Source organism: Alosa pseudoharengus, unplaced genomic scaffold, assembly GCF_046254945.1.
Source record: "Alosa pseudoharengus isolate Yale_2024_CS ecotype anadromous, Long Island Sound unplaced genomic scaffold, YU_APseudo_1.1 YU_APseudo_1.1_scf_6, whole genome shotgun sequence".
Classification (NCBI taxonomy): Eukaryota; Metazoa; Chordata; class Actinopteri; order Clupeiformes; family Clupeidae; genus Alosa; species Alosa pseudoharengus.
The window spans coordinates 42416371-42440514 of NW_027468848.1; the positions used below are offsets into that span (position 1 = coordinate 42416371).

A 24144-nucleotide genomic window follows, 5' to 3' on the forward strand; every position below is an offset into this window, starting at 1 on the left:
AAAAAGGCACTGTTGTTAGTGTATCTTTACCGAGGTTCCCACTCTATGTCAAATGTAAAATTCCATGACAAAAATCCTGAATTTCCATGACCAATCGGGAAATTAACAAATGGCCATTGGAAAAAACAGGTAGGGCTAACTACAAGCACACAAGCAAGTAGTAATGGAAAAAGCTAATAACTCATGCCTCATGTCATAACTCAACAACTCAAGCAAAACAAAATTCCCTGATATTCCATGACTTTGCCCCCCAAATATATAATTCCCTGATGTTCCATGTCTGGAATAGACTTTATTAAAATGCTGATGGTATTCTTGAAATTCCATGACCCGTGGGAACCCTGGTGTTGTAGTGTTGACTTAAGTTCATGGCTGATTGCGTTTCTAAGCAAAGCCTACTAAACACATAAGTTGACTTTGAATTCTGTGATAAGATCAGCTGTTTCCCACCTTGTCTGAACCTTTCCCACCTTGTCTACAATTCTGAGTTTTCTTTATAAACCGCTCTCTGGGTCTTTGCCTCGCTCGCTAGTGAAGAAAGCTTGACGTCGCTGGATTTTTTATATAGGAAGTGCCCCTATCCGTATCATTACAATAAGGATCCTGTTCAGATGTGGTAAAAACCATGTGAAACAAACATTTTAATGACATTTCAAAATTGATCCGTGGGCCGCACTGAGTGAGGAGGAGGGCCCGCAGGCTGCCAGTTGCCCATCCCTATGTTATGTTGTGGTTATGTGTATATTTGTGTTATCACCAAAATATATCATATCCCCCAGTAAAAAAGCCTCTGAGTGACTTGTCATCAGCAATTGTATGAAATTAGTTAAACAGCTAGGTTGATGCACAAGAGATAGGCCTAACATTAAATCACTCACCTCAATGTCCATATCAGGTGCTTTCTAATAGTCTAGCAATTTCGTTTGGTCTAATATTAATAATACATTTTATTTGTTACATAGCACCTTTCAAAGCAAGCTTTCAAGGTAGCTTTACAGATTAAACACTGTAAAAAAAATAATAATAATAATAATCAGCACACACTAGACATTTAAACATAAGACAAAAGATGCCGGACGGAGCAGCGTAGTCGCCAGCGTTCCCGTGACATCAAGACAAACAAACAAACCGAGACACCTAACGGTAGGCATACAACACAGACAACAAACAAAAATGAGTAATAAAATAAATAAATAAGAAATTAAAATAAAGAAAAGTCTGTGTTAACTTAGTCCAACTCAGTCCAATGGCAATGATATGGCGTACAGCTGTGTCTTCAGACCAACCCAGAGGATTTAACGTTAACATACTACTTGTAGACTGCAGTCTAGAGATCACTGGAAGCATAGCCATCTGAAGTCATGGGCGATCTTGCAGATCAGCAACTCGGTGGACTTTTGACAGCGACAGTTTGATGCTCCGAGAGATTGCAGAGTTCTTCAACGTTAACAGTAGTTTCGAATGTTAGCAGCTAGAAGCTAGTCTGCTCAATCCAGACTTAGTTCATCTTAATCTGCACAATCCAGACTCCAGGCTAGGCAGATGGCAGCTTGCAGGCCAGCAGCAGCTCGGCGGCCGCGGTAGATCTTTCGCAGAGTAGGCCTAGGTTCAGCTGTCCGGAGAAATCTCCTCGACCAGACGGTGAAGTGCAGCACCGCTCACGGATGGATGGATGGAAGGATGTCAGTCCAGGGCAAAAGCTAATGTTAGCCATAGCAAGCTCCCAATGGACCAATGTTAACGACATCAGCCGACTTGGAAGCAGTAAAAGGGACTAAGAATAACACGACAACTATCAAAAATAACATAAATGAAGAGAGAATACATTTAACTAGACAAATCAATACAAAAAATTAACATGACATTACATAAAATTACGAACATTACATGAAAACAAACGAAAACATGATGCCAGACGGAGCGGCGTGTCTCGCCAGCGTCCCTGTAACCTAGCAACTATCTTTACTAACTAACTAACTACTAACTATGAACTAATATTGGCTTATTGTTTGCATGCTGTTATTGCTAGTTTATTCTACAATTGAATTAGATACCATTTCAACTCGTTAAGGGTAACATTGTGTGATGACACAGAAGGTTGTAGTTTGGTGAGCTTCCTAAGTAATTTTTATAGCCTAGGCTGTAGTTCTGTAGCCTTGTGAGACCATCCTGATCTCACTGATCTTCGCCAAACGAACGGCCAATCAGCATTAACGAACAACATGGCGGCATCCACAGATGAGATGAGCGTAGCTATCGCGCAAGTTTTATCCGAATTAGAAAGTATTCCTGGGGAAGCTGTGACGCTATGAGTCTCATGGTGGGTTTCCACACAGCTAAACACCTTGCGAATTTCGGGCAGCGACGGCCAAACCGCTAACCTTTGGACTGCAGTGTCTAGCCAGTGGTGACAAGCGAGCTAATTAGGCTAATCAGCTAGTTCAAAAGCTAGTACTTAAAGGGACACCAGGCAATGTTTTCGTGTTAATTAATCATCTACGTAAGTCGGTATATGGTTAAATGACTCATTACAGGGCGAATGAAGACTTTCTCGCCCGCCCCATACTGCCTGTAGGAAGAATATCCCGCTTGCAAGTTCGGTGTATCCGACCCGCCGACCTTCAGTCTCACAAAGTCTCAGACATCGCGAGAAACAGGATCAGTTTACATCCTGCATCTCCAGCACAGAGGCAGGCTAAGAAAACGTTAGCGATTGTTGCAACCGTGTGTATAATGGCAGAGCCGGCGAAGAAGCAAAGAAAAGGAAAAGAGCTTCAGACCAAGCGAGGGCTCGCAAAGTGGGCCCTTATATAGTGTAAGTGTATAGCGTTGAGACTTACAGATTGGTTCATATTGATGATGTGGGATGAATTCCCATTGATTAACGTCAAGTGAACTCAACTGAGAAAACATGCCCCAAAGAGAACATGCCCCTATTCAAACTATCATATAGCTACAGTGTGACCCTCATTTCTCTCAAAAGGGAAACCAGGGTCTCCGGGACTCCCAGGCCCAAAGGGAGAAGCAGGTGTGAGGGGTCCTGCTGGAGCACAAGGGACTTCTGGACCCTCAGGTAAATATTTTTGCTTTCAACATATCTACTAATTCCTGATGATGATTTGTATGAAGAGAAAAGCTTATTTGCAGGCTTTTGAAATGCATAACCATTTCAGGTTCTACATTTACAAGATGGACACACTCCTATTATTTTCAGTTTGTCAGAGAACAGTAATAGTAGAAGTGCAATCCGAGGGAACTCTCTAGTCTGCATCGAGGAATAGCTTTATTGTGTTTCATATGAATAGGCCTAGACTTTAAATAGTTACTGTATCTGTCATAATTTACCAAACTTTGATCCGTTGTCTGCTTTTGTGATTCTAACAAAGATTGTTACTTTTTGTATTGTGCCACGAGCCTTCACTGCGCCTATTATGAGATGGAATGAGTTGCCCAGTACTCTCCATTCCTGCGATAGTTATGGGTCTTCCAAGAGGGGTCTAAAGGCATATGTGTTCAGCATGCACTTAGTTACAGGGATCCCGCGTGTAACCCTCTGTTACATGGTGTGTGGCAAGAGGCCAGAATACACCACCTAAGGCCTTGCACCTTAAGATTTATGGACTAAGGTTAACTCAAGGTTCCCCAAAACAGATGAACAGTAGAGACAAAGCAGATACGTGCATTCCAGTTGAATGGGCAATGTTTATTAAACAGATAGAAGGAAGGAATTAATAAATAGTATGCCTTTTATTACAAAAATAGAGCATTATGGTTAAAACATCTAAGACATACGCATAGAACAGTCTGAAAACCGCAAGACCAAGGTACTGGCTGTTACAATCGTAACACACTAAAGTTAACCAATAGATGTCTGGGCCAGTGACTAGTTACCTGGAGAAGTGGGGGAGGGGAGGTCAATACAGCAAATCACTCCAAGCACTCCAATATCTAGAATCACATTGCATACACACAGGCACACACACAGCAATCCATAATAAATGTGAAGGTGCTCATTAGGTCTACTTCTAGTTCACCTCAAGCAGTGCAGAAGAGTAACCCCCGTCAAATAACCCCACAACACTGGTACCATGTTCACCGGCTCCTGTTGGTAGAAGGGAGGATTGGGGAACAAATCAGTAAAGCACCTAATGCACAAGCTGTTTGGTCAGCCAGTACCTGGAGGCAGAGTTCAGTAGGAAATCTTGGTAACACTTTATTTTAAGGTTCACATGTTAGCCACCAATACATACCTAATTAATACCTGTATTAGTGACTTGTAAGGCATGTGTTAGGCAACATTAACCATTTGTTAGGTGTGTATTCACAAATATCTTGTTCATGATGAATTAGGCCTTTATTATTGGTATAATCTTAATAATGACCTTGTAAGCCTTGATCTCTACATACTAATTAGTAGTAAGTACCAAAATAGAATATGCATAACCTACTTGTATACTGTCTGAATAAATCCCAAATAGTAGGAGAACAGTTGTAGAATAAGCAAGTGTATGGCTCAACCTCATTGCTGCATTTCACTGCCCAGGTTGCTGTGTGAAATAGCACTTAATAACTGGGAGATTGGCTCCCATTCTAAAGTGGAAACTGGTTCCTTGGTAGCAAGCACATTATCATCAGTAATACCTCTGCAGAATGTACTTATTAGTCATGAATTGGTTCCATATTCTAAAGTCAGGCATTATTATTATTAAAAATTATATCATGGGAACAGTCTAGACTATAACTCCTGGTCAATACAGACATTCTTTACCCTTAATACATTGCTAGTGCATACATTGTTCATTCAAAATATGGTCCCTGTTCTAAAGTAGAGGCTGGGACAATGGGTAACACTTTACTTGACGGGTGAGTTCATAACACATTCATAGCAGCTGTCATAAACTGCACATAAAGCATTCATGACTGTTTCATGAGATATGACTCAACATTCATACCAAACATTTCATGAATGTGGAAGACAGAACGACGACAACTTGTCAAAATAAAAGTTTAACAATCGCAAAGCAGCATTGCCGTTTTTGTCCCAAAACAAACCAATACCTGATCATGTCACATCTGAGTGAATGGGCTACTCCAGTGCCAAAAAGACATAACATGATCAAGCAAATAATTTTTGTTTCATAAAAATCTATTTGTTTTATGATGTAACCTTTGCAGATTATTTCTCATCTTTTGCTACTGGTAATGTCCAACCGTTCCAGGTTACACAAATATGGGTCAGCTGAATGTAGGCTAGTCTACCTCCCAGTGTTAAACTCAGTGATTACGAATACTTAACAACTTGTATAGTAAAGTGACATTTGATGTAGACTTCATAAGATATTCAAATTTACAAAGGCTGGAGAGAAAAACGGCAATGGTGCTTTGCGATTGTTGGACTTTTATTTTGACAAGTTGTCGTCGTTCTGTCTTCCACATTCATGAAAGGTTTGGTATGAATGTTGAGTCATGTCTCATGACATAGTCATGAATGCTTTATGTGCAGTTTATGACAGCTGCTATGAATGTGTTATGAACTCACCCGTCAAGTAAAGTGTTACCGGACAATGTTTATTTAACAAGTTCTGTAAACATGTTACATTGTACTCTCAATGAGCTCACAAAGCACAAAAAGACTAGCAATACCTTCTCCCAATACTGATAAAATACTAGTCCACTCTGGCAAGTAAATAGCAAATGTTCTTTTGTGTGATTTCTTTACTGCTACTGTAGTTTTCAGGCAAATAGGCCTGCTGTGTAGCCTGGGTGTTCCCATGCTGCCTTGCGCGCGATTTGATTCACGCTGCTAAGGCAGCCTGGAGACCATGGAGCAAATTTTCGCCTGAGATAGGGGACCAATCACAGAACAAGGGGGAAAGCAAGACGATGATGAGCTATGCACAGACGCATTTGATAGACATCCGTGGCACCCAATAAACGGATCTGGGCATTTTTTTCAAATACGAGAAAATTAACGTTTGGTTCCCAGACCACGTCTCATTGAGAAGTGGTTGCGCTAGCCAGGCTACCTGCTGTGTTCAAGTTTTTGATATGTGGTAGGTGGGTCCCGTTTCAAAGAAGACCACCACAGATGTGTTGAATGACAATTCTTTTGCCCTTTTTATTTGTTTAAAAGACGTGTTTTTATCCTGTCAGTTCTAGTTAAAACTAGCTTTTGCTAGTCTTTTTGTGCTTTGTGAGCTCATTGAGAGTACAATGTAACATGTTTACAGAACTTGTTAAATAAACATTGTCAGTGCTGTCACTTTTCTCATCTTCTTTTCTATTGTTAACACCCTCCCAGCCTCTACTTTAGAACAGGGACCATATTTTGACATATCATGACTAATAAGTACATACTGCAGAGGTATTACTGATGATAATGTGCTTGCTGCCAAGGAACCAGTTTCCACTTTAGAATGGGAGCCAATCTCCCAGTTATTAAGTGCTATTTCACACAGCAACCTGGGCAGTGAAATGCAGCAATGAGGTTGAGCCATACACTTGCTTATTCTACAACTGTTCTCCTACTATTTGGGATTTATTCAGACAGTATACAAGTAGGTTATGCATATTCTATTTTGGTACTTACTACTAATTAGTATGTAGAGATCAAGGCTTACAAGGTCATTATTAAGATTATATCAATAATAAAGGCCTAATTCGTCATGAACAAGAAATTTGTGAATACACACCTAACAAATAGTTAACACTAGACTTGTAGTCAAGACCGCCTAAACCGAGACCAAGACACTACCAAGACCAGAGGGTATCAAGACCGAGACCAAGACGAGACCAAGGCCAAGACAGACTGAGTCAAGACCAAGACAAAGTCGAGACGAGACCGAGACCAAAAAAAAAAAAAAAAACAGCTAGCGAGCTAGTGTTACCAAAGTCCTTTTAGGCATGTCCCTCCACTCGGCGGCCATATTGCAACGCTTTTTGGGTACTCATCGGGCATCCTAATCAGCAGAAATGCGCGTGCGCAAGGCTTCACCACACCAACCGTGCTCCAGTGTCGAGTTCACAACACATGATTGGCACAATGTCTGCACAACACAGCACATAATTGGCTCAAAGTAGTCAACTCACACCACATGATTCGCTCAATGTATACACATGTCGACATTTTGGCGAGGAAGGGGTGGGATATGTGTAGACAACGTTGCAAACTAGCCCCATGCATTTCTATGGAGGATTTTTTGAGTGCTGTGTCTCCACATTAGAAAGTCTCTGGTGTTACACCATAACTTGCATCAATTGAATAAGAGCAGCATACTGGGGCAGGGTTCTCAAGTTTTGAGCTCAGCTTGGAGTGAGATTGGGGGGGGGGGGGTGCACTCACTCACTAATTATAAAAAAAATTGGAAAGAAGCATTAACCCTTTGAGACCTTGAATTTGTCATTGTAATCTATACATCCTATATCTTGTTTTTGTCTGGGAAAGTATAATGCATAGCCTATGTCTCTTATGTCAGCCTTATCAAGGGAAACCATTTGTTTTTTTATGTCACCAGGAAGCATGTCAGTAGAAATAACTTTTCATATTTAGGTGGGATAGATTGGAATGTTGAAATATAATAATCGTGGTGCTGGGATATTCTGTGGCTCACCAATTTACGAGATGTAGGCCTATATGTACTGAGTGAGACAAATATTTTATTTATTAGGCTAATTGCTTTATTCACTTGAGTAGCCTATATTGTCACTGAATCATTAGACTAAGCATGTGCATGCCGAAACCGAGGACAGCAAGTTCATTATACATTATGGTGGTTGGCAGGTCATTGTCTGCAGCAGTCCTGTATGTTTAGAAAAAAATGTAGGCCTATGTGTAGCATATTCGCTCAAATTGATAACACTCGTTAATAATAAGCTAATTTTCATTCATTGTTGACATGGTCCATGGAGGATCAGATGGGTGTCCCGGGACCTGATGAACACGGCGCTAAAAAGCACAAACGAGTGCGAAAGTTGCAGCCGTGACGACAGGGAAAGTGCAGGCAGCCACGAGAGTGATTGGTCGTGTAAAATGAACGTTGCTGATGTCTGGCTTACACAAAGCTAGAACGACATAATCATTAGGTTTTCTTAATGACCGACAGTTTAGTTTAGTTTATAGATAAGAAATAATTTTGCCATAAAGTAGGCTAGGCCAAATGTTTGTGAAAAGGCTTGATTTACACACCCTGTAAAGTACCATAAGTAGGCTGGTTTACCAAATGACAGACAGTTGAATTTCTGAATAAAAAGAATGTTGGTGCAGTTTTGAAATCTTAAACGTGTAACCCCACACAAGCATAACGTGGTTGTAGGGAGGGGATGTGCTATTTTGGAATTTTACCCGGATACAACGAATAGCCTACTATTTTTTGATTGGATGTCGGTGGCTATTTATTTTTTTGATTTTGCTGGTGAGTGGTGCGCTAGTTCTGAACCCTGCGAGAAATCCTCTCGTATCCCTGCGCCTCCTCTAATAATTATGCAGATACCTTGACATCCCTAGTAATATTTCTGCGTGAGAAATGCAAGGTGTGGTGTGTGAGCGTGTGAACTTGTTGAATTGCGTGAGACTTCAGAACCCTGCTGGGGTAAGAGGTGCAGTCCCAGTTTAAATTAAATTTAAGAAGGTATTATTTCAACTACAGACAGAACAATGCAGAGACAGACCATGTCATGAATGTGTGTGACTGGGAGCTCACTCACTGTAAATGTTTTCGTAGACTGGGTGAGATAAACTATGTAGGCTATAGCAATTGCATGACAATGATGAGAGAGAGAGACTTTGCAAAACTTGCATTTTGCAGAATGCTTCTTTCTTGCCCCTGGACTGCAAATTTCTTTATGTTCCGTGAATGCAAATTTAAGGATGGTGGAATTCGCTGACGCTTATTACTAGGTCTGACTGAGACTGACAGCTACGACGTAAACCTAACGTTTCGCGCTGGCTACACTTGCGTCTTTTGATTGGATGAGCGCCAACAAACAACAAAATACATGTATGTCATTGATTGGTTGCATTTGAAAGGTTGCATTTGAAGGGCGTGAAAGGCGAAATAATTTAATGTTGCATTATCGAATGTTATGTTTTGTATCATGGACATATTTGTTGCAAATCTCCTGACCACTATGTCGACCCGAGACCGCAAGACCAAGACAATGAGACCAAGACAAGACCGAGGGATCCGAGACCAAGACAAGACCAAGACCAAAGACGGTCGAGACTGTGACAAGACCGAGACCACGTAAAAGTGGTCTCGAGACCGGTCTCGAGACATCCAACTCTACCTAACACATGCCTTACAAGTCACTAATACAGGTATTAATTAGGTATGTATTGGTGGCTAACATGTGAACCTTAAAATAAAGCGTTACCGAAATCTTTGTAGAAATGCAGTCTCTAAGTCATTACCCAATCACATCACCTTACATACATCAGCAACAAAACAAAAGGAACAAAAGAAATTAAGAAAACTAATAGTCAGGCAAAACAGCAATGGCAAACTCCTGTGAATACAAACACACAGTTAGTATCACACAGCAGCCACAACATACACACACTTGTTTAGTTAGCTGGATTTATAATGTGTACAAGTTTGTGGTATGCAGTTCAACAAACCTACCTCACACCAGAATCCCTGTCTATTCCCCACCAACAGACACCCGAATGAGCCACTTCCTGGTTTTATACTTGCAACCATCAGCGTAATTGCGAGTGGCCACAGTTGTGCAAACCGTAGCTTACGGTGAATGCTGCAGCTAAAATGTAAACACAACTTACCCGGATGTAACCGGGAAGTGTAGTCATGTCACTCGTTGGTTACACACGGGTCATGGAATTTCTGAGCTACGTTCTTGTCTATAGAATCCATGAAATTGTTCATCTTGATTTTATATTTCGATAATGTTCTATATCATACCAGTTATGCCTTTTACAAATATGTTTCTGATGGAAAAGTGGTGTTTAATTTCCATAATCTTTGTTCAGTGAACACATAAAACAGTTAGTTTGTCAGCAGTCTAAAGATATTATGCCAGCTTTGTATTTGTTTACCTAGCAACCGAGGCTTAAAGACGACAAGTGGGTGCATTCAAATTCGCAAATATAGGCGAACGTTCGCGATCGATTTGCAACATGTTTCTTTTTCCCTTTCAACAGAGGCGAACATTTGTGGTCTGTTGCTGCATTAATGTCAATGGGAGACTTGTGGAATTTTACCAATAAATTGGTCATTAAATCTCTGGATTTATTGAGGGTTTTTTGGAAAATGTTGTCATAATCTGTAAGTGTTTGCGATCATGTCAAGCCTAATATAGTTAAAGCCTATAATAGTGTAATATTTTCGAGTTCGAATTTTTGAACAAAATAACTTAATATCAGCTGCTGTCAGTTACTGTCCCGTTGCTAGCGAGTTAGCTAGCCGCCCTAGCTAAGGTAACATTTTAAACGGAGAAGTGTACCCAGCAAACAATAAAGTCCCGGCGATGTCCCCTACAGGTCCCCGCCGAACGTCCCCTCCTCAACATTGTGTAGGGTTCCCTCGACGTCCCGCGGACGTTTTTCCGGGACGTCTAAAGCACGTCCCCGAGACTTCTACTTCTAATGGTCACCACGACGTTACGCATGCAACGTTTATATTTCGGCGATGGTAATTTTTTTAAACAAAAAAACTTGAAACGTGACTACCCGTTATTACATCCTGTAGGCTACATTAAGAATGGACATAGGCTGCTAGGAGAGAGATTGTCGTCGTAACATGAAATTGCATTTATGATTTGCTCGACAATTACACAATCAGTTAAACTTACCGTTTGACTCATGTTCTCGCTTCGACCAGTCATGCATGATATCACGTCCTCCTCATGCATTATAGTAATGTTAAGTAGACATGGACCTTTATACTGGGCTAGATATGATACTTTCACATCTACGGTGTCTTTTTCATAATAAACTAATACGATTTTTTAATGGGCATATCGTCACGCGTCCCGTAGCATATTGTTCAAAACATCATCAGAGTAGGCCTAGGCTAGCCTAAACTAAATTGTTCCAACCATATTGTTTCATAACAAACTAATAATAGCCTAAAATGCGGTAAATGAATTGCAATGCATGCTGGGAAGCAAAACTCAACATGAAATAAAGTACATGAAATATGCATTGAAGTTATATCCACTCTAAGGTGTTTTCTTGAACCTGTGATCAAACAGGGACAGCCTAAAAATAGCCTGTGTAAGCCTATCTTCCTGGAACATTTCAGATAAAAAAAATGTATCGTTTTCTCTAGGCTATGAATGCCCTTTGTAGCCAACGTTAAGCTGAAAGAAATCGATTCCAGATGTTTCTATTCCATATCATTTTTTATTCATAAACAGTAAGGCTCTGGAAAGGCCAGATATCTTCTACTCCTCGTCAGACATCATTCTCATCAGATTTGTGCACTCTTCATGAGCTGCTGAGACATCAGGGACAGCAATGCTTGACACTTTTAAATGTGTCAAGCATTGGTATGGGATTCGCAAAACGGCCAGCAGATTTCGAAAATACATGACTCAAATGGTCCTACCCTCTTTCCTCCAACGCTGGCCCTTACTCCACCCATTCGAAGAACATGGACGCGCAATCATGCACGAGCGAAAACTCTTACGCGCGAGAGCGAGCCAGGCTAGTGCACTATATGAGCTCTAGTCTCCATACATACATACAATCTCTCTTTATTCGTTATACGTTCTTTATTCACTTTCAAAAGGGTTGTAGTTACACAAATGCCCGAAGGCGCATATTTTAAATACAGTACATAAGAAAATACAGACTTATGAACTAAGAGACGTTGACTATAAAAGATTACAAGCCAATAGCCAGGATCACAACACTGCAATTGTTTGTGTTAGCCACATGTAGCTGCTAATATGCTGAAGGCAAGAGCCCATAAAGACTCATTAACTTTGTGGTTTTACTGTCAGCATGATCGTTCATTTGTCGCCAACGTTGGAAAGCAGCACCTAGGATGACTCTTGTTTTCACTTGTTTTCACCATTTCTCACCATTTCTCATCCAGCTCTCTCAAATATAGATTTCCTTTTTACGTTTGCTAGTGGTGGTGGTGACGTTTTGTCTGCAAGCAACTTGCACTTCACACTTACTCTGACTAGGTCACGAGCTTTGAGTATGTGCACAAAGGGGTCATGTGCGTGAGGGGGATGGGGGAAGGGGTATAGTACGACCGTTTGATTGACAAACTTACTGTCCAATGATTCTAGGTAGTCTTGGAAATAATTGGATGGAGTTTTTTAAGCCCTGCCTGTTCCATGATTGACAAAAATAGCCAAAAAAACAGAATCCAATTCCCTACCTTTAATGTAGATTGTTTTGCTTTACAAATTAAGCAGTCACTTCTGTTGCTAGGCAACCCTAAACAAATGCTACGTGGTCTGTTTTTAACATTTCTCTAGTTTTATTGCATCGTATTCAGCTCCAAAAGTCCTCGGTTCAGCCCCAATTTGGCCGTGTGTGTGGTTCTGAAAATAAAACAGATAATAAGTACATGACTAGGTTAGATAAACCACTGCCTATTTAAAGCATGTTACATGCATCACATACTGACAGTTATCTGAAGAAATGCGCCTTGTAAGCTACACCAAGAATCACATCAGCTAACATAAATTTGATATAATCCATTCCCTAGTTTGTAACTTTACAGTATACATTAACGTTAAACTCAAAACGTAAGTGCTACATAATTTACATATCTGCAGTGAACCTACTTTGTTCATAGACGCACAACTTCATAAAACTGTATTTTGCCATAGACTAAGGTAGGTTAATGAGCTGCTAACCTGCTAGAGGTTAGCTTATTAGCTCATTAGATAACCTGCTAAAGGCTAGAAGCTAGCTGCTAACCTTCTAAAGGTGAGCTAATTGCTACGTTAGATAGATAGATTCTTTATTCATCCCCAGAGGAAAATTACAGTTATACGTTACGTTATACGTTAACATTTGACAACTTTTCATTCAGTTTCATTCAGTTATTGAAAACGTACTTTCATCGATGGCCACTAATGATGTACTTCTTCCGAATACTGTGTAGCTGATCCTAAGCTGACCTCAATGTTGCTACGTAATGACGTGTAACGCGAAGGTGCGCATGGATGTGGATGTCTCCGTCCTGCAGGCTGTAGCCAGAGCTCTCTCAACTCCGCTGCCATGTGTGTACTTAATAAACAAACGTCCCCTTGATGTCCCCAGTATAACATTATTGTCGGGCCCACACAAGGACGTCCTTGGGATGTTTTTGAAATGACCAAATGCGGATGTCATCCGAGGGACCTGACGGTGCACGTCCCCAGAAAGTCCGGCACTGGACGTCACGCAATAACCAAAGGATAACTTGCTCCGGACATCAATAACGTCAACGAAACGTCCGCTAGAGAACATGACGTTGTGAATGTTCGCATAAGGTCCGGGGGATGTCCCGTGTTTGTCAGGTTATTTCTTTGAAATGACAACTAGCTGAATAACACAATAATTGCATAATTAAAAAATAACTCAATATAGGCTATTTGTCTACGCAATAAGGTTTCCATTGGAGCACAGCCCACGTTCAATGAATGAGTGAAAGCGACTGCCTTGTCTCATAATAAACAGCTGGAAATTCCGACACTCTTTCAACTACATGAAACTTAACAGTGAACCATCAAATACCCCCTAGATTTAAGTGCCCATCAGTCTCAACATTTAGCTATATAATAAAACAGTATGCTGCTCCAAACAAAACGCATGTCTCACAATAAAATGCACAATGTAAAAAATAAAGGCCTGCCTCGAATACAAGCCTGCCCCACATAATTTGAGGATTTACGGAAAGTATGCTATCATACGATGTTGGACGCCTGGCAATGCTCTGGCCGTGTACTGTGACTCATTTGGATGGTAACTCGACAGGTGAGCGCGAATATTTGATGTTGTGGATGCGTAAGTAAACTGTTATTTGCAGAGTCGGCAAACTACATTATCTTTAGGTTACTTTACCATCTACGGTGTAGAACTCAAAGTATTTCCAGACACCACTTTTTAGATGAGTTATCCGTAATTATCCACTCAGGCTGGCCATTCTGTGCGTTATCTTCCATTTTTGAAACAAGGTGGCTCTGGCCCCAGTCATTATTATGGCTACTGGCTATTGGCTATTATTGGCTTGATTTGGTCATGGGCCAATGCTACAATATGTTTAGAGCACCCGCTACTGGATGAGAAAATAAAAAATAAACTAATCCAATACTGTAAAAATGTGCTACACATGGCACTAAAAATGACTACGGATATTTCACATCATGTTCGAATGCATATTCGAATATCGAATAAAAAGTGACAGCCCTACAGGGCTCGAATTATCTTTTTGTCTTTATTTACTTTAATTATCTTTTTAGGGGGGTCTCTATCTCATGTAGGCCTAAATGTACTATTACAGTAAGCTCATTGTAAGGGCCATCTGTTATACTAGGCTATATAGTTTTTAAGACAGTATAGGCTACCCATATCTGGGAAAATATATGATGTGATCATGCTTGTAATAATAATATACAATACAAAACACTAAAAGATTTCTATAGTTATTTTTTGTAAGGGGTTACTCATAAGTGAAGTGAAAACCTGACTAAGAGAACACTGACTAGACTTGCACAATAATCCTCTCTTGAGCCATCGCTTACTGAATGTGAAAGTTGCAGAATACCATGGAATTATAAAAGCAGATGTACAGATTGAGAAATTTTCTCTCCGCCCTTCCTCTCCTGTAGCATTTGATCAGTTCTCTTTTTAAGTTGAACTAGGGTCTGGGGCGGATCTAGAGATTTTTTCCTGGGGTGGCGAAGGGGTGGCATGAGGTTCCAGGAGGGGGGCCATGGACACTATTCAAAACTTAAAATTCTACAGATTTCATTGAATATGTTTTGTTCTCTACATTACATTACACAAGGTGGGAGGCAAATCGGAGATGTAGCTGGCGTTTTGGATGATGTGGGTCTTAATATGTGAATTTCCTTCTCTGTGTAATCACTATACAGTCTGTGAAGTCTGTACTTAAATTATACAGTGTCAAAAAGTAATTCTAGGGGGGTTTGGAGGTATGTTCCCCCAGAGAATTCTTTTAAAAAATGACCCCTCAAATGATTTCTTCTAGTTAGTTTTGAGGGAATATGGATACATTTATAAAATAAGCCATCAGTAGATTTAGGTTATATGGATTGAAACAAGATTCTGATGATTTGGGGGTATTTTTAAAACATGACCCCTCAAATGATGTCTTCTAGTGAGTTTTGAGGGAATACGGACAAATTTAGTCATACAAAATAAGCCATCGGTAGATTTGGGTATCTGAATTGAAACAAGATTCTAATGCAGGATTGTTGCAATGATAGCCATTACTGTGACTGTCAAAACATTTCCATCTGATTCAATAAAGACTTAGTCAAGTAAGTACCTTCTTAGTCAAAACATTATTTTTGGATTTATTATAATACAACAATTTAAAATGTACATAACAAGAATGTAATTATTAATCTACCACCTCACTAATAAACATGCAAACACACACACTGGTGGACAGTAACTAAGTACTGGGTATGGGTATCTAATTCAATTATTTAATTCTTTGAAAGGTTTTTACTTCAACCCCCACTACAATTAAAGGCCAAATATCTTTAGCAGGGATTAGAAACGGTTCAAAGAATGAAAATGAAAACCGGAAACGAACACAGTTTTTGGAAGAACGTAACTGAAAACAGGAGTAAAACCAATTGATCCGGAGTGAAAACGTCATTTTCAATTTTAGATAACCGGTTAATAACGGTATGTATCATTCCGATTAACCTTTGTTTGAATATTATTCAAAACTCCATAGGCTTGGAAAGTCAACTGCCCACACAGTGTTCCCCAGACCCCTTATAAGATGAATTTAGTCAGATGTTCGGAATCGGTATCTACCCTGCATAATTGGCTAGAACTACTAGTTGATAAAAAAAAAGAATATTAATATCCAACACTATCTAACTGCCTTTTCCAAGTATGTAGTCTAAATTACTGAAACAATTTGTGAAATAAGATACCACTGACACTAGGCAAATATTTATAAGCCTGTCATGCAGTTGGTAGCACCATACATAGGTTAGGCTATTGCAAGGCTTAAAGCAAGGACATTTTCTGTGCCTTTAAGTTATGTTAAGGCTATTATTTTTAAGACCTAATATTATATAGGTATTATAATATTATGATATCAAATAATGTTTTTGCTCAGAATGAACCTAAATGGAAATCAGTCCCCATCAGTCCCTGATCTTTAGTGCCAAATGTTATGTTTTGCCATTCACAATTTAGGCTACTCACTCACTCACAAAGTGGTGAATAATGAAGTACATGTATTAAAGTACCTTTATAAATATCCTATTAAGAAACGACCTCAAACACGAGTGAACAAGCAAAATGTTCATTTCTTGAGGACACAAACTCCTGTGCTGGCCTCAGCTTATGGTTCATCAACCAGCAAATGATTGAAATCTATCACCCAATGAAACTGGAAGATTTAACTGGAATCTAAGCAATTACATCTCATGCACAAAGCTTCATATGTGATGTGCTTTGACATAATCAAACGTCTAGTCTAGTAGCCTACTCTGAGTAGGGTTTGTTTGAAAATAGTAGGCTACTTTTACTTATTGTGATTTAGTAGAATTTCAGTCATGTAACTGTACTTTTACTTGTGTAGATTGATTTACACCATACATGAAAAGAAAGGAAAAAGAAAAACACAACCGCCACCAGCTTGACACCGATTAGATATTCTAGTTTGATTTGACATGTCGACCAAATTTGGATAGTCATAGATGCTGGGAAAGTGGATGCATGACAATTTTGAGAACCCGTGTTGAATTATCACGTGTATTAATGGGTTGACATTGACAGCAGTATTTACAATTAAAGGTTATAAACTAGCGACACACACAAATAGACTTTAAACGTTAAACCTTAAGCTACGCATGAGCATGCCCTTATTATCTGACCTGACCATCATCGAAAAATTCGATGAGACAAAGTCTTGCGGATGTAAATGACGTAAACTAACAGTGAGGTTGTTGCCGGGTTAACTGATTTATGGACTGACTATGGGTCTGATTATGGACTTTTTCGACTTGGTGGTCAAACTTACCACTTCGTTGTAGGCCTACAGACAGTTGACACATAGTTGCATGCACTGTGCAATCTGCTGCCAATGGTGAAATTTCGCGGGGATCACTGCGCTGATGGTGATGGGTGAAACCATTGTGAGGAGGCGGGGGATTCTAAATCGGCGATTTCTGTTTGAGAGAAGTTTGGTGCGGGTTTCACACCTTCTCACAGTCCAACATGTATGAACATAAAATATACTTAAAAAAATATTATCTGATTTATAAATGGGGTGGCAACAGGGGTGGCAAGACTGTGTCCCAGGGGTGGCAGTTGCCCCCCTTTGCCACCCCGTAGATCCGCGCATGACAAGGGTAGTGCTTAACTATAGCTACTACAAACTACTGTTAACTTATGTGATCATTCAATAATCAAACAATCATCAAACAATATTCAAACCTAAACAATTGCAATCTAGACTAAGCTATGACCCTTTTTAACCAGATAAGTCATATTAGTCCTTTGAGGCCTAGGCTATTTTCAGTGTAATTTTACTATTAAACTCTTTGGTCATTGTAAGGGTAATCTATTATGCTAGGATATATATACGTTTTCAAGACAGCTACCCATATCTGCAAAAGTATGACCTGTTTGCTTTTCTCCTAGGCCTACTGAAATAGGCAACTTTAAGAGCCTAATTTAAATATTTAATTTAACATACTTGTATATTAGGGTAATTGATACACTTTACACTTCTGTACATCTTGTCATAGTATACACCAGAATGAGCATTAAGTGGTTGAAAATCAGTCATTTCCAACCTATTCCCAACTGCTGCATTTGCTTTGCACAGCTTGAAGTCTGATTATAACTTCACCATTAGCTACACACAATTTAACCTTACAACAATAGCTATATTTTGGATTTATTTAGTTAATGTCACTCAGACAGACCGACATATTTTTTTTCCCCTCAGCCGACAGTCTGTCCTGCATTGACAACAGCGACATAGCCTAAACGAATGCTTTAGGTTTTTCTAACTTGTATGCACGATTTTGAACTATCTGCTTGTGAATGAAGTTGTAGCCTACTTTCCTTTGTTGAGCGGTGCTGGAAAGCGTGTCCCTGTTTCCCTGTCATCATGTCATTGGTCTCGTCTCGTTGACTCTGGTTGTAATCTCACCCGAAGTTGCTGCACCTTCCAATAACGTTGTCTGAGCTGTTAGATCTATAGAACATCTACTTCCGTGGATAACATGGGCTGATACTACATAGGCCAGTCATTACTTTTATAATCATGGGGCAATGCTTTGGGCGAACTCGATGTAGGCTAATTCACAAACGAAACAGGCATGAGACTCTTACACAGCACAGCCGAACTCACTGCTCACTCATATGAGTAAAAAGGGACGTTACATGCCATCACATCAGAGTCTCAAAAAGTCTCCAAGAATACCAAAAATAATTCTGAAATCTCGCTAAACATGGCGACAAAGTCGCTAAGTTGGCAACACTGATGTGATCATACTTATGGCAGCCTATATGTCAAGGAAAAATACTTTAGTCTCATGATTGTTACATTCATGTCACCTGAAGCATGATGGTAGAAATATCTATCCAAAGCTCAGTTGATCTATGCATGTCATGATCAACTTTTGATTCTTTGATATGGAAACCAAGTTCCTTATTTTGGGCTATAACATTAGTATTTCAGCTCAAAGTTGTAGAAATTTGCTGCAATTTCAAAACTCAGCAATGGCTTACTGTACAAAAGAATGCTTCATATTGTCGTGTCCGGTAAGGTCTGCTGTTTATTCTTATGGTTTGCCTTGTATTGAGTGACGCGTTCGTGAGATAGACCATCGAGAGTAATGGGTGGAGATGGTGGAAGCGCATTGTGCAAAATGGAAATATTCGGAAATTTCATGTGTCCAACGTTAATTTTGTCACAAACAAAATTAACAGCTAGCACCTAGCCGCTGATATAATTGGAAGCAGAGCAGCCAAGAGCAAAACACGGATCACGATCAAAAGGGGCCGCGCTGTATTGTGACACTCTCTCTCAGCAGGATTTGTCACCGCTAAAATCAAATTATTCTAGATGCCTCTACGTCAACTGCTAACCGACAGCAAAGGAAAAAAAAGTTTGGTGATCAGGAACTGTCGGGAATTTTGCGAAAACAGAAGCATGACATGACAACCTAGAGTGGCCATGAGATGCGAAGGAACATGGATGTGTTTTTTTGAGGAACGTTATAATTGATTGCAGACGTGAACAGACAGCTACAGACACGGAGTGCATAGTAAACCTACTTTCACTTTGTAGGGTGCCAATTCATTATGTGAAAGATGGGGGCAGCCGTGGCCTACTGGTTAGCGCTTTGGACTTGTAACCGGAGGGTTGCCGGTTTGAACCCCGACACAGTAGGCACGGCTAAAGTGCCCTTGAGCAAGGCACCTAACTCCTAACCCTCACTGCTCCCCGAGCGCCGCTGTTGTTGCAGGCAGCTCACTGCGCCGGGATTAGTGTGTGCTTCACCTCACTGTGTGTTCACTGTGTGCTGGGTGCGTTTCACTATTGGATTGGGATAATTGCAGAGACCAAATTTCCCTCCAGGGATCAAAAGAGTATATATACTTATACTAACCCCCCCCCCCCCCCAAACTGTATTAATCCCCTCTAAACTGTGTTAATCTTCCTATGTGAAGCACTGAAGGGGGGAATTCCCCCCCTATTTTGAACAATGGATTTTAAGCCCTGATACCCATTAGGGCTTTCACGATCAGTGATTGTCAGTAGTCAACAGTGTTGTAGTCAAGTCACTATGCTTCGAGTCCGAGTCCAGGTTCGAGTCCCCAGTGTTCAAGTCCGAGTCAAGTCCAAGTCATTAAAAAAAAAATTCCAAGTCAAGTCCGAGTCGAGTCCACTACTCATCCGAGTCAAGTCCGAGTCGAGTCACTATTGATCCACGTCGAGTCCGAGTCGAGTCCCTATTGATCAAGTCGAGTCCAAGTCCAGCACTAAAGTAAGCATAGCCTACATGTCGTTCCATTTTTTCCCATTGCAGATGAAATCCTTAAAAGCAAAAGCAAAACGGACAATCTTCTGTCTCCAAGCAGGGGTGCCATCACTTGTGTGAAAGTAGTATTGCCAAATTTCTTGCCAAACCCAATGTGTTGTATTTATTATATCGGAGAGAATACCATACCATAGCCATACCATAGCCTATAGGCCTACTCATAATAAATGAGCAATCCACATCCCAATCATACAGGCCATTAACTCATTGAGTGCCAAAAACGTAATATTACGTTTTTCCTTCCCATGCGTTTAGTGCCAAAAACGTAATATTCATTTTTTAGCTTTTTTTTTAAAATTACGAAACTAGACACTCTAACACACCTTATATGTGATTTTGGGAACTCTGTGATGAATGGAAATGAAATATATGACGATCGAAAACTCATGAAAACGCACAATCTGGACATTTTATCTGGACATTTAATCATAACTCGGTTGCTGCTTTGGGTCGAATCAGTGACGCATGCACGTCAGGTCAAAACCAGGCCATTTTCGTGGGTCTATCACTAGGTGGCAGTCTCGCCAGGTCTCGCTGATCACTTCCCGGAAATTTACAGGCAACACTTCATATTTCATGAAAGACGAAAACAGCGTGCAGTGCAGTGGATTAGGCTATCAAATCGCTCGTTTGAACAGTAACAATAATCCACTTCATTCGTGGTTTTAAATATAGTTGTTTCTGGCCTACCCACGAGAGGTTCAGTTTGTCAGTTTCACTTGCACAGACACGTAGGCCTAAATTGACACTCTACATGGACACTCTACTAGGCAATTTAATGTTATGCTTCTATATTTTATGACACCAAAATTAAGAAGTAGGCCTATGCTATATCTTGATCGGGAAAACTTTTAGTTTATTTTTCTTTCATCCGATAATAGCCTGCTGCAAATTAACAGACAGAAGCACGGCAGGGCACGCCCCAAATGAAAATGAATGAATGGAAACACTGTTCACCAAGTCACGATGACCAGCTATCCAGCAGCAGTGTGTGATGTTTAGCCTAGGCTGAGTGTAATCTTAGGTAATGTCATGTCATGTATGAGAACTAATATTGCCTGGCAATACTACATTGAAATAGCGGCGGCCATGTCTCCAGGCATTTTGGTGTTAAAGTTAACGTTAGTTTGCTTTGCATGTGAACATGATGTGACTTGCGGTGTATGACACGAAGCAGTAGCCTAACTTGAACTCAAATTAGTATTACAAATAATTTAGATATTAAAATCATATAGCAAATTATAGCCTAATGACATACTACAATTATAGCCTTATGATATATTACCAAAAAAAAGTTGAGTCCTCGACGAGTCATCGCGAGTGCGAATACACGAGTCCGAGTCCAAGTTCGAGTCATTCAGTGCTCAAGTCCAAGTCAAGTCATGAGTCTTTAAATTTAGCTAATGACTCGGACTCTAGTCTACAACACTGGTAGTCGACTAATTTTTCATAATACTTGACGACTAGTCGACAAGTCGTTCATTTATAGTTATTATATAGTTCATTTATAGTTATTATATAGTTATTATTATTATATAGTTATTATATAACTATATATGATGCAACATCTCACTTTACACTGGGGGCTTGTAACTAAAAATTGGTATGAGCAATAAAAGGACTACTGAGGGAAATATAAACCAAGGCACATCTCTCATTATTAAAGTTTGCATGGAACCACATGCTAGCAAGACTAAAAAACTATGCATTTAGTATCACATTAGTATCACAAGAGGGGACTGTTGCTAAGTAACGCTAAGTAACATTTTGGCGTTGGAAAACATTTCATTGTCATTCTTAGTCACAGCAAAATTGGGCATTAATTAGTTAAGATTTGTTTGACAGCCATAAAGTTTATACCACTTCACTCTTTGGTAGGGACTAATTCATTTTTCTCCCTCTAATCTTTTTTAAGGACCCCGTGGACCACCAGGTCTCCCAGGGGAAAGAGGACTTCCTGGTCCTCCTGGCCCTCCTGGGTCTCAAGCCCCTGTACCACAACCAGACATAGGTAAAACAAATCACTACACAGGCATGCATACATATATTATGGTTAAACTTCTACTACTCATTCATATAGATTTAGATGTATGTGTATTGACATAAATTCCATACACATGCACACACTCTCACACATAGTATGATGGGATTGTATTGCAATAATTCCTTTAAGCTTCTTTTGCATTGCTGCCTTTTGTATGACTAATGTGCCATGGAAAACTTAACCACTCTTACAATAGATAACAGGGCATATATCACATATTGGCGTTTAACCTTTCCTGTATTCAATTAAATTCCATCATATCTTGGATGCAGATGTGCAGACAATAAAAAAGCAAGACATGTAAAAAAAGACTGGATGATCATAATGTGTTAGATCACTCTTCCCCCTGTATAAACTGTCTTCCTCCCACCAAACAAATCATGAACTTAGGTACTGTAGAAGCATGGCTCCTGGTTGACTTTTCCACTGGATTTTAAGAAGAAAATTTGAAATTTTTATGCCAAGGATTTAATTGCACTACTTGATACTTTCTGCTTAACACAGCTTGTGCAGGGGCCAACTCACTCTCTTGGCCATACCCTCGACCTTGTTACTTGTTATCACAAAGGGTCTCAATGTCTCTACAACTGTTAAAGACTTTGCCTTAGCCGATCATTTCTGCATATTCCTTGATGTGTCAATGTCCCCACACACTCAGAACTGATGATGGTAAGAAGGAGAATCATAAATTATCACACAAGTGCTCTCTTTGAGCAAGCACTTTCACAGACATCAAGTCAACTATCAGACTCGGTAGAAGACTTACTGGATAATTACAGTGCATGAAAATGCACTGTACTGTTATTCCAAAGGCTTCTTATTACAGTGCATGAAAATGTACTGTACTGTTCTTTCTACACTTCTTATTACAGAGCATGAACATGCACTGTACTGTTCTTCCTAGGCTTTTTATTATTATTTTTCCAACCACTTTTTCGGCATCCAATTTAACTTGAACCATTTAACGTACAAACTCCGTTTAAACTGTAATGTAGGTCTTCTAAAGCAGCGTTTCTCAAACTATGGGCCGCGGACCGGCACCGGTCCATGATGTGGAGTCCGCGGAGTAAAATTATGCTTCGTCTCAACATTTGCTGCGCAATTGATCAAAGAACCGCGGACCGACAGAAAAAGAAAACAAACAAAAATATTTGCTAATTTGGTGTCATCAAACATAGAGGCATACAATTAAGTGTGGTGGTATGAGCGTTCATTCAATGTATGCGTGTGCACGTCTGCGCAAGAGAAACTGAAACCATCCGATAACGTTGGTAACAAAGCTCCGCTTCAACCGGTAGGAAGGCTACAAAGTAACAACATTTAATAGAACGACATGGATTCTTGCAACTTCCATAAAACACAGCAGAGACTGGATAACACACTGTTTAGCATTGAGTGTATAGTCAAATTTGAATATAACATAGCCATTGTAGCCTAATTATTTGTAATTTGTAACATAATAGAGTTGTTTTCACATTGACATTAAATTTTTCCTTATTGTTAAATATCATGATGGGAGAGTATTATTAAAAATGTTACAGGTATGCAAATGCATATGTTTATGGGCATTTAGGTTTTACTGTGTTGTTTTGTTGTAAAGACATGCAAGGCATTCTGGGCCGTAATGAACAGTGGTCGGCAGCACTCCATAGGCTACGTATTAATATCAATAGGTGTTTCTGTAAACCTAGGGACAATAAATAGCCATCTCTGTTACAAAAACGAGCTGGTAATCGCTCATTGAAGAGGGAACTATGATAAAAAGATTGTTTTCCTAAAAGCATGGAGTTGACGAAAGAATAAGCAAGAATGTCACGTTAATGTAAATAGCCTACTGAACGGTAGGTGGCAACCTTGTATTGCAT

At 39.9% G+C, this 24144-nt stretch overlaps 1 protein-coding gene across 7 annotated transcripts in view; it reads left to right on the forward strand.

Annotated features, from left to right (window-relative positions):
- The window catches only part of emid1 (EMI domain containing 1), a 195222-nt gene that overhangs the window by 65102 nt on the left and 105976 nt on the right, over positions 1 to 24144 (forward strand). For all 7 annotated transcript variants that reach the window (XR_012983739.1, XM_076271405.1, XM_076271404.1 and 4 more), the window contains exons 7-8: positions 2984 to 3073; positions 22151 to 22246. Coding sequence is in view for 6 of the 7 variants with exons in the window: in XM_076271405.1 (XP_076127520.1) it covers positions 2984 to 3073; positions 22151 to 22246 (186 nt within the window). In the remaining variant the exon portion in view is untranslated. The remainder of the gene's footprint in view (positions 1 to 2983; positions 3074 to 22150; positions 22247 to 24144) is intronic.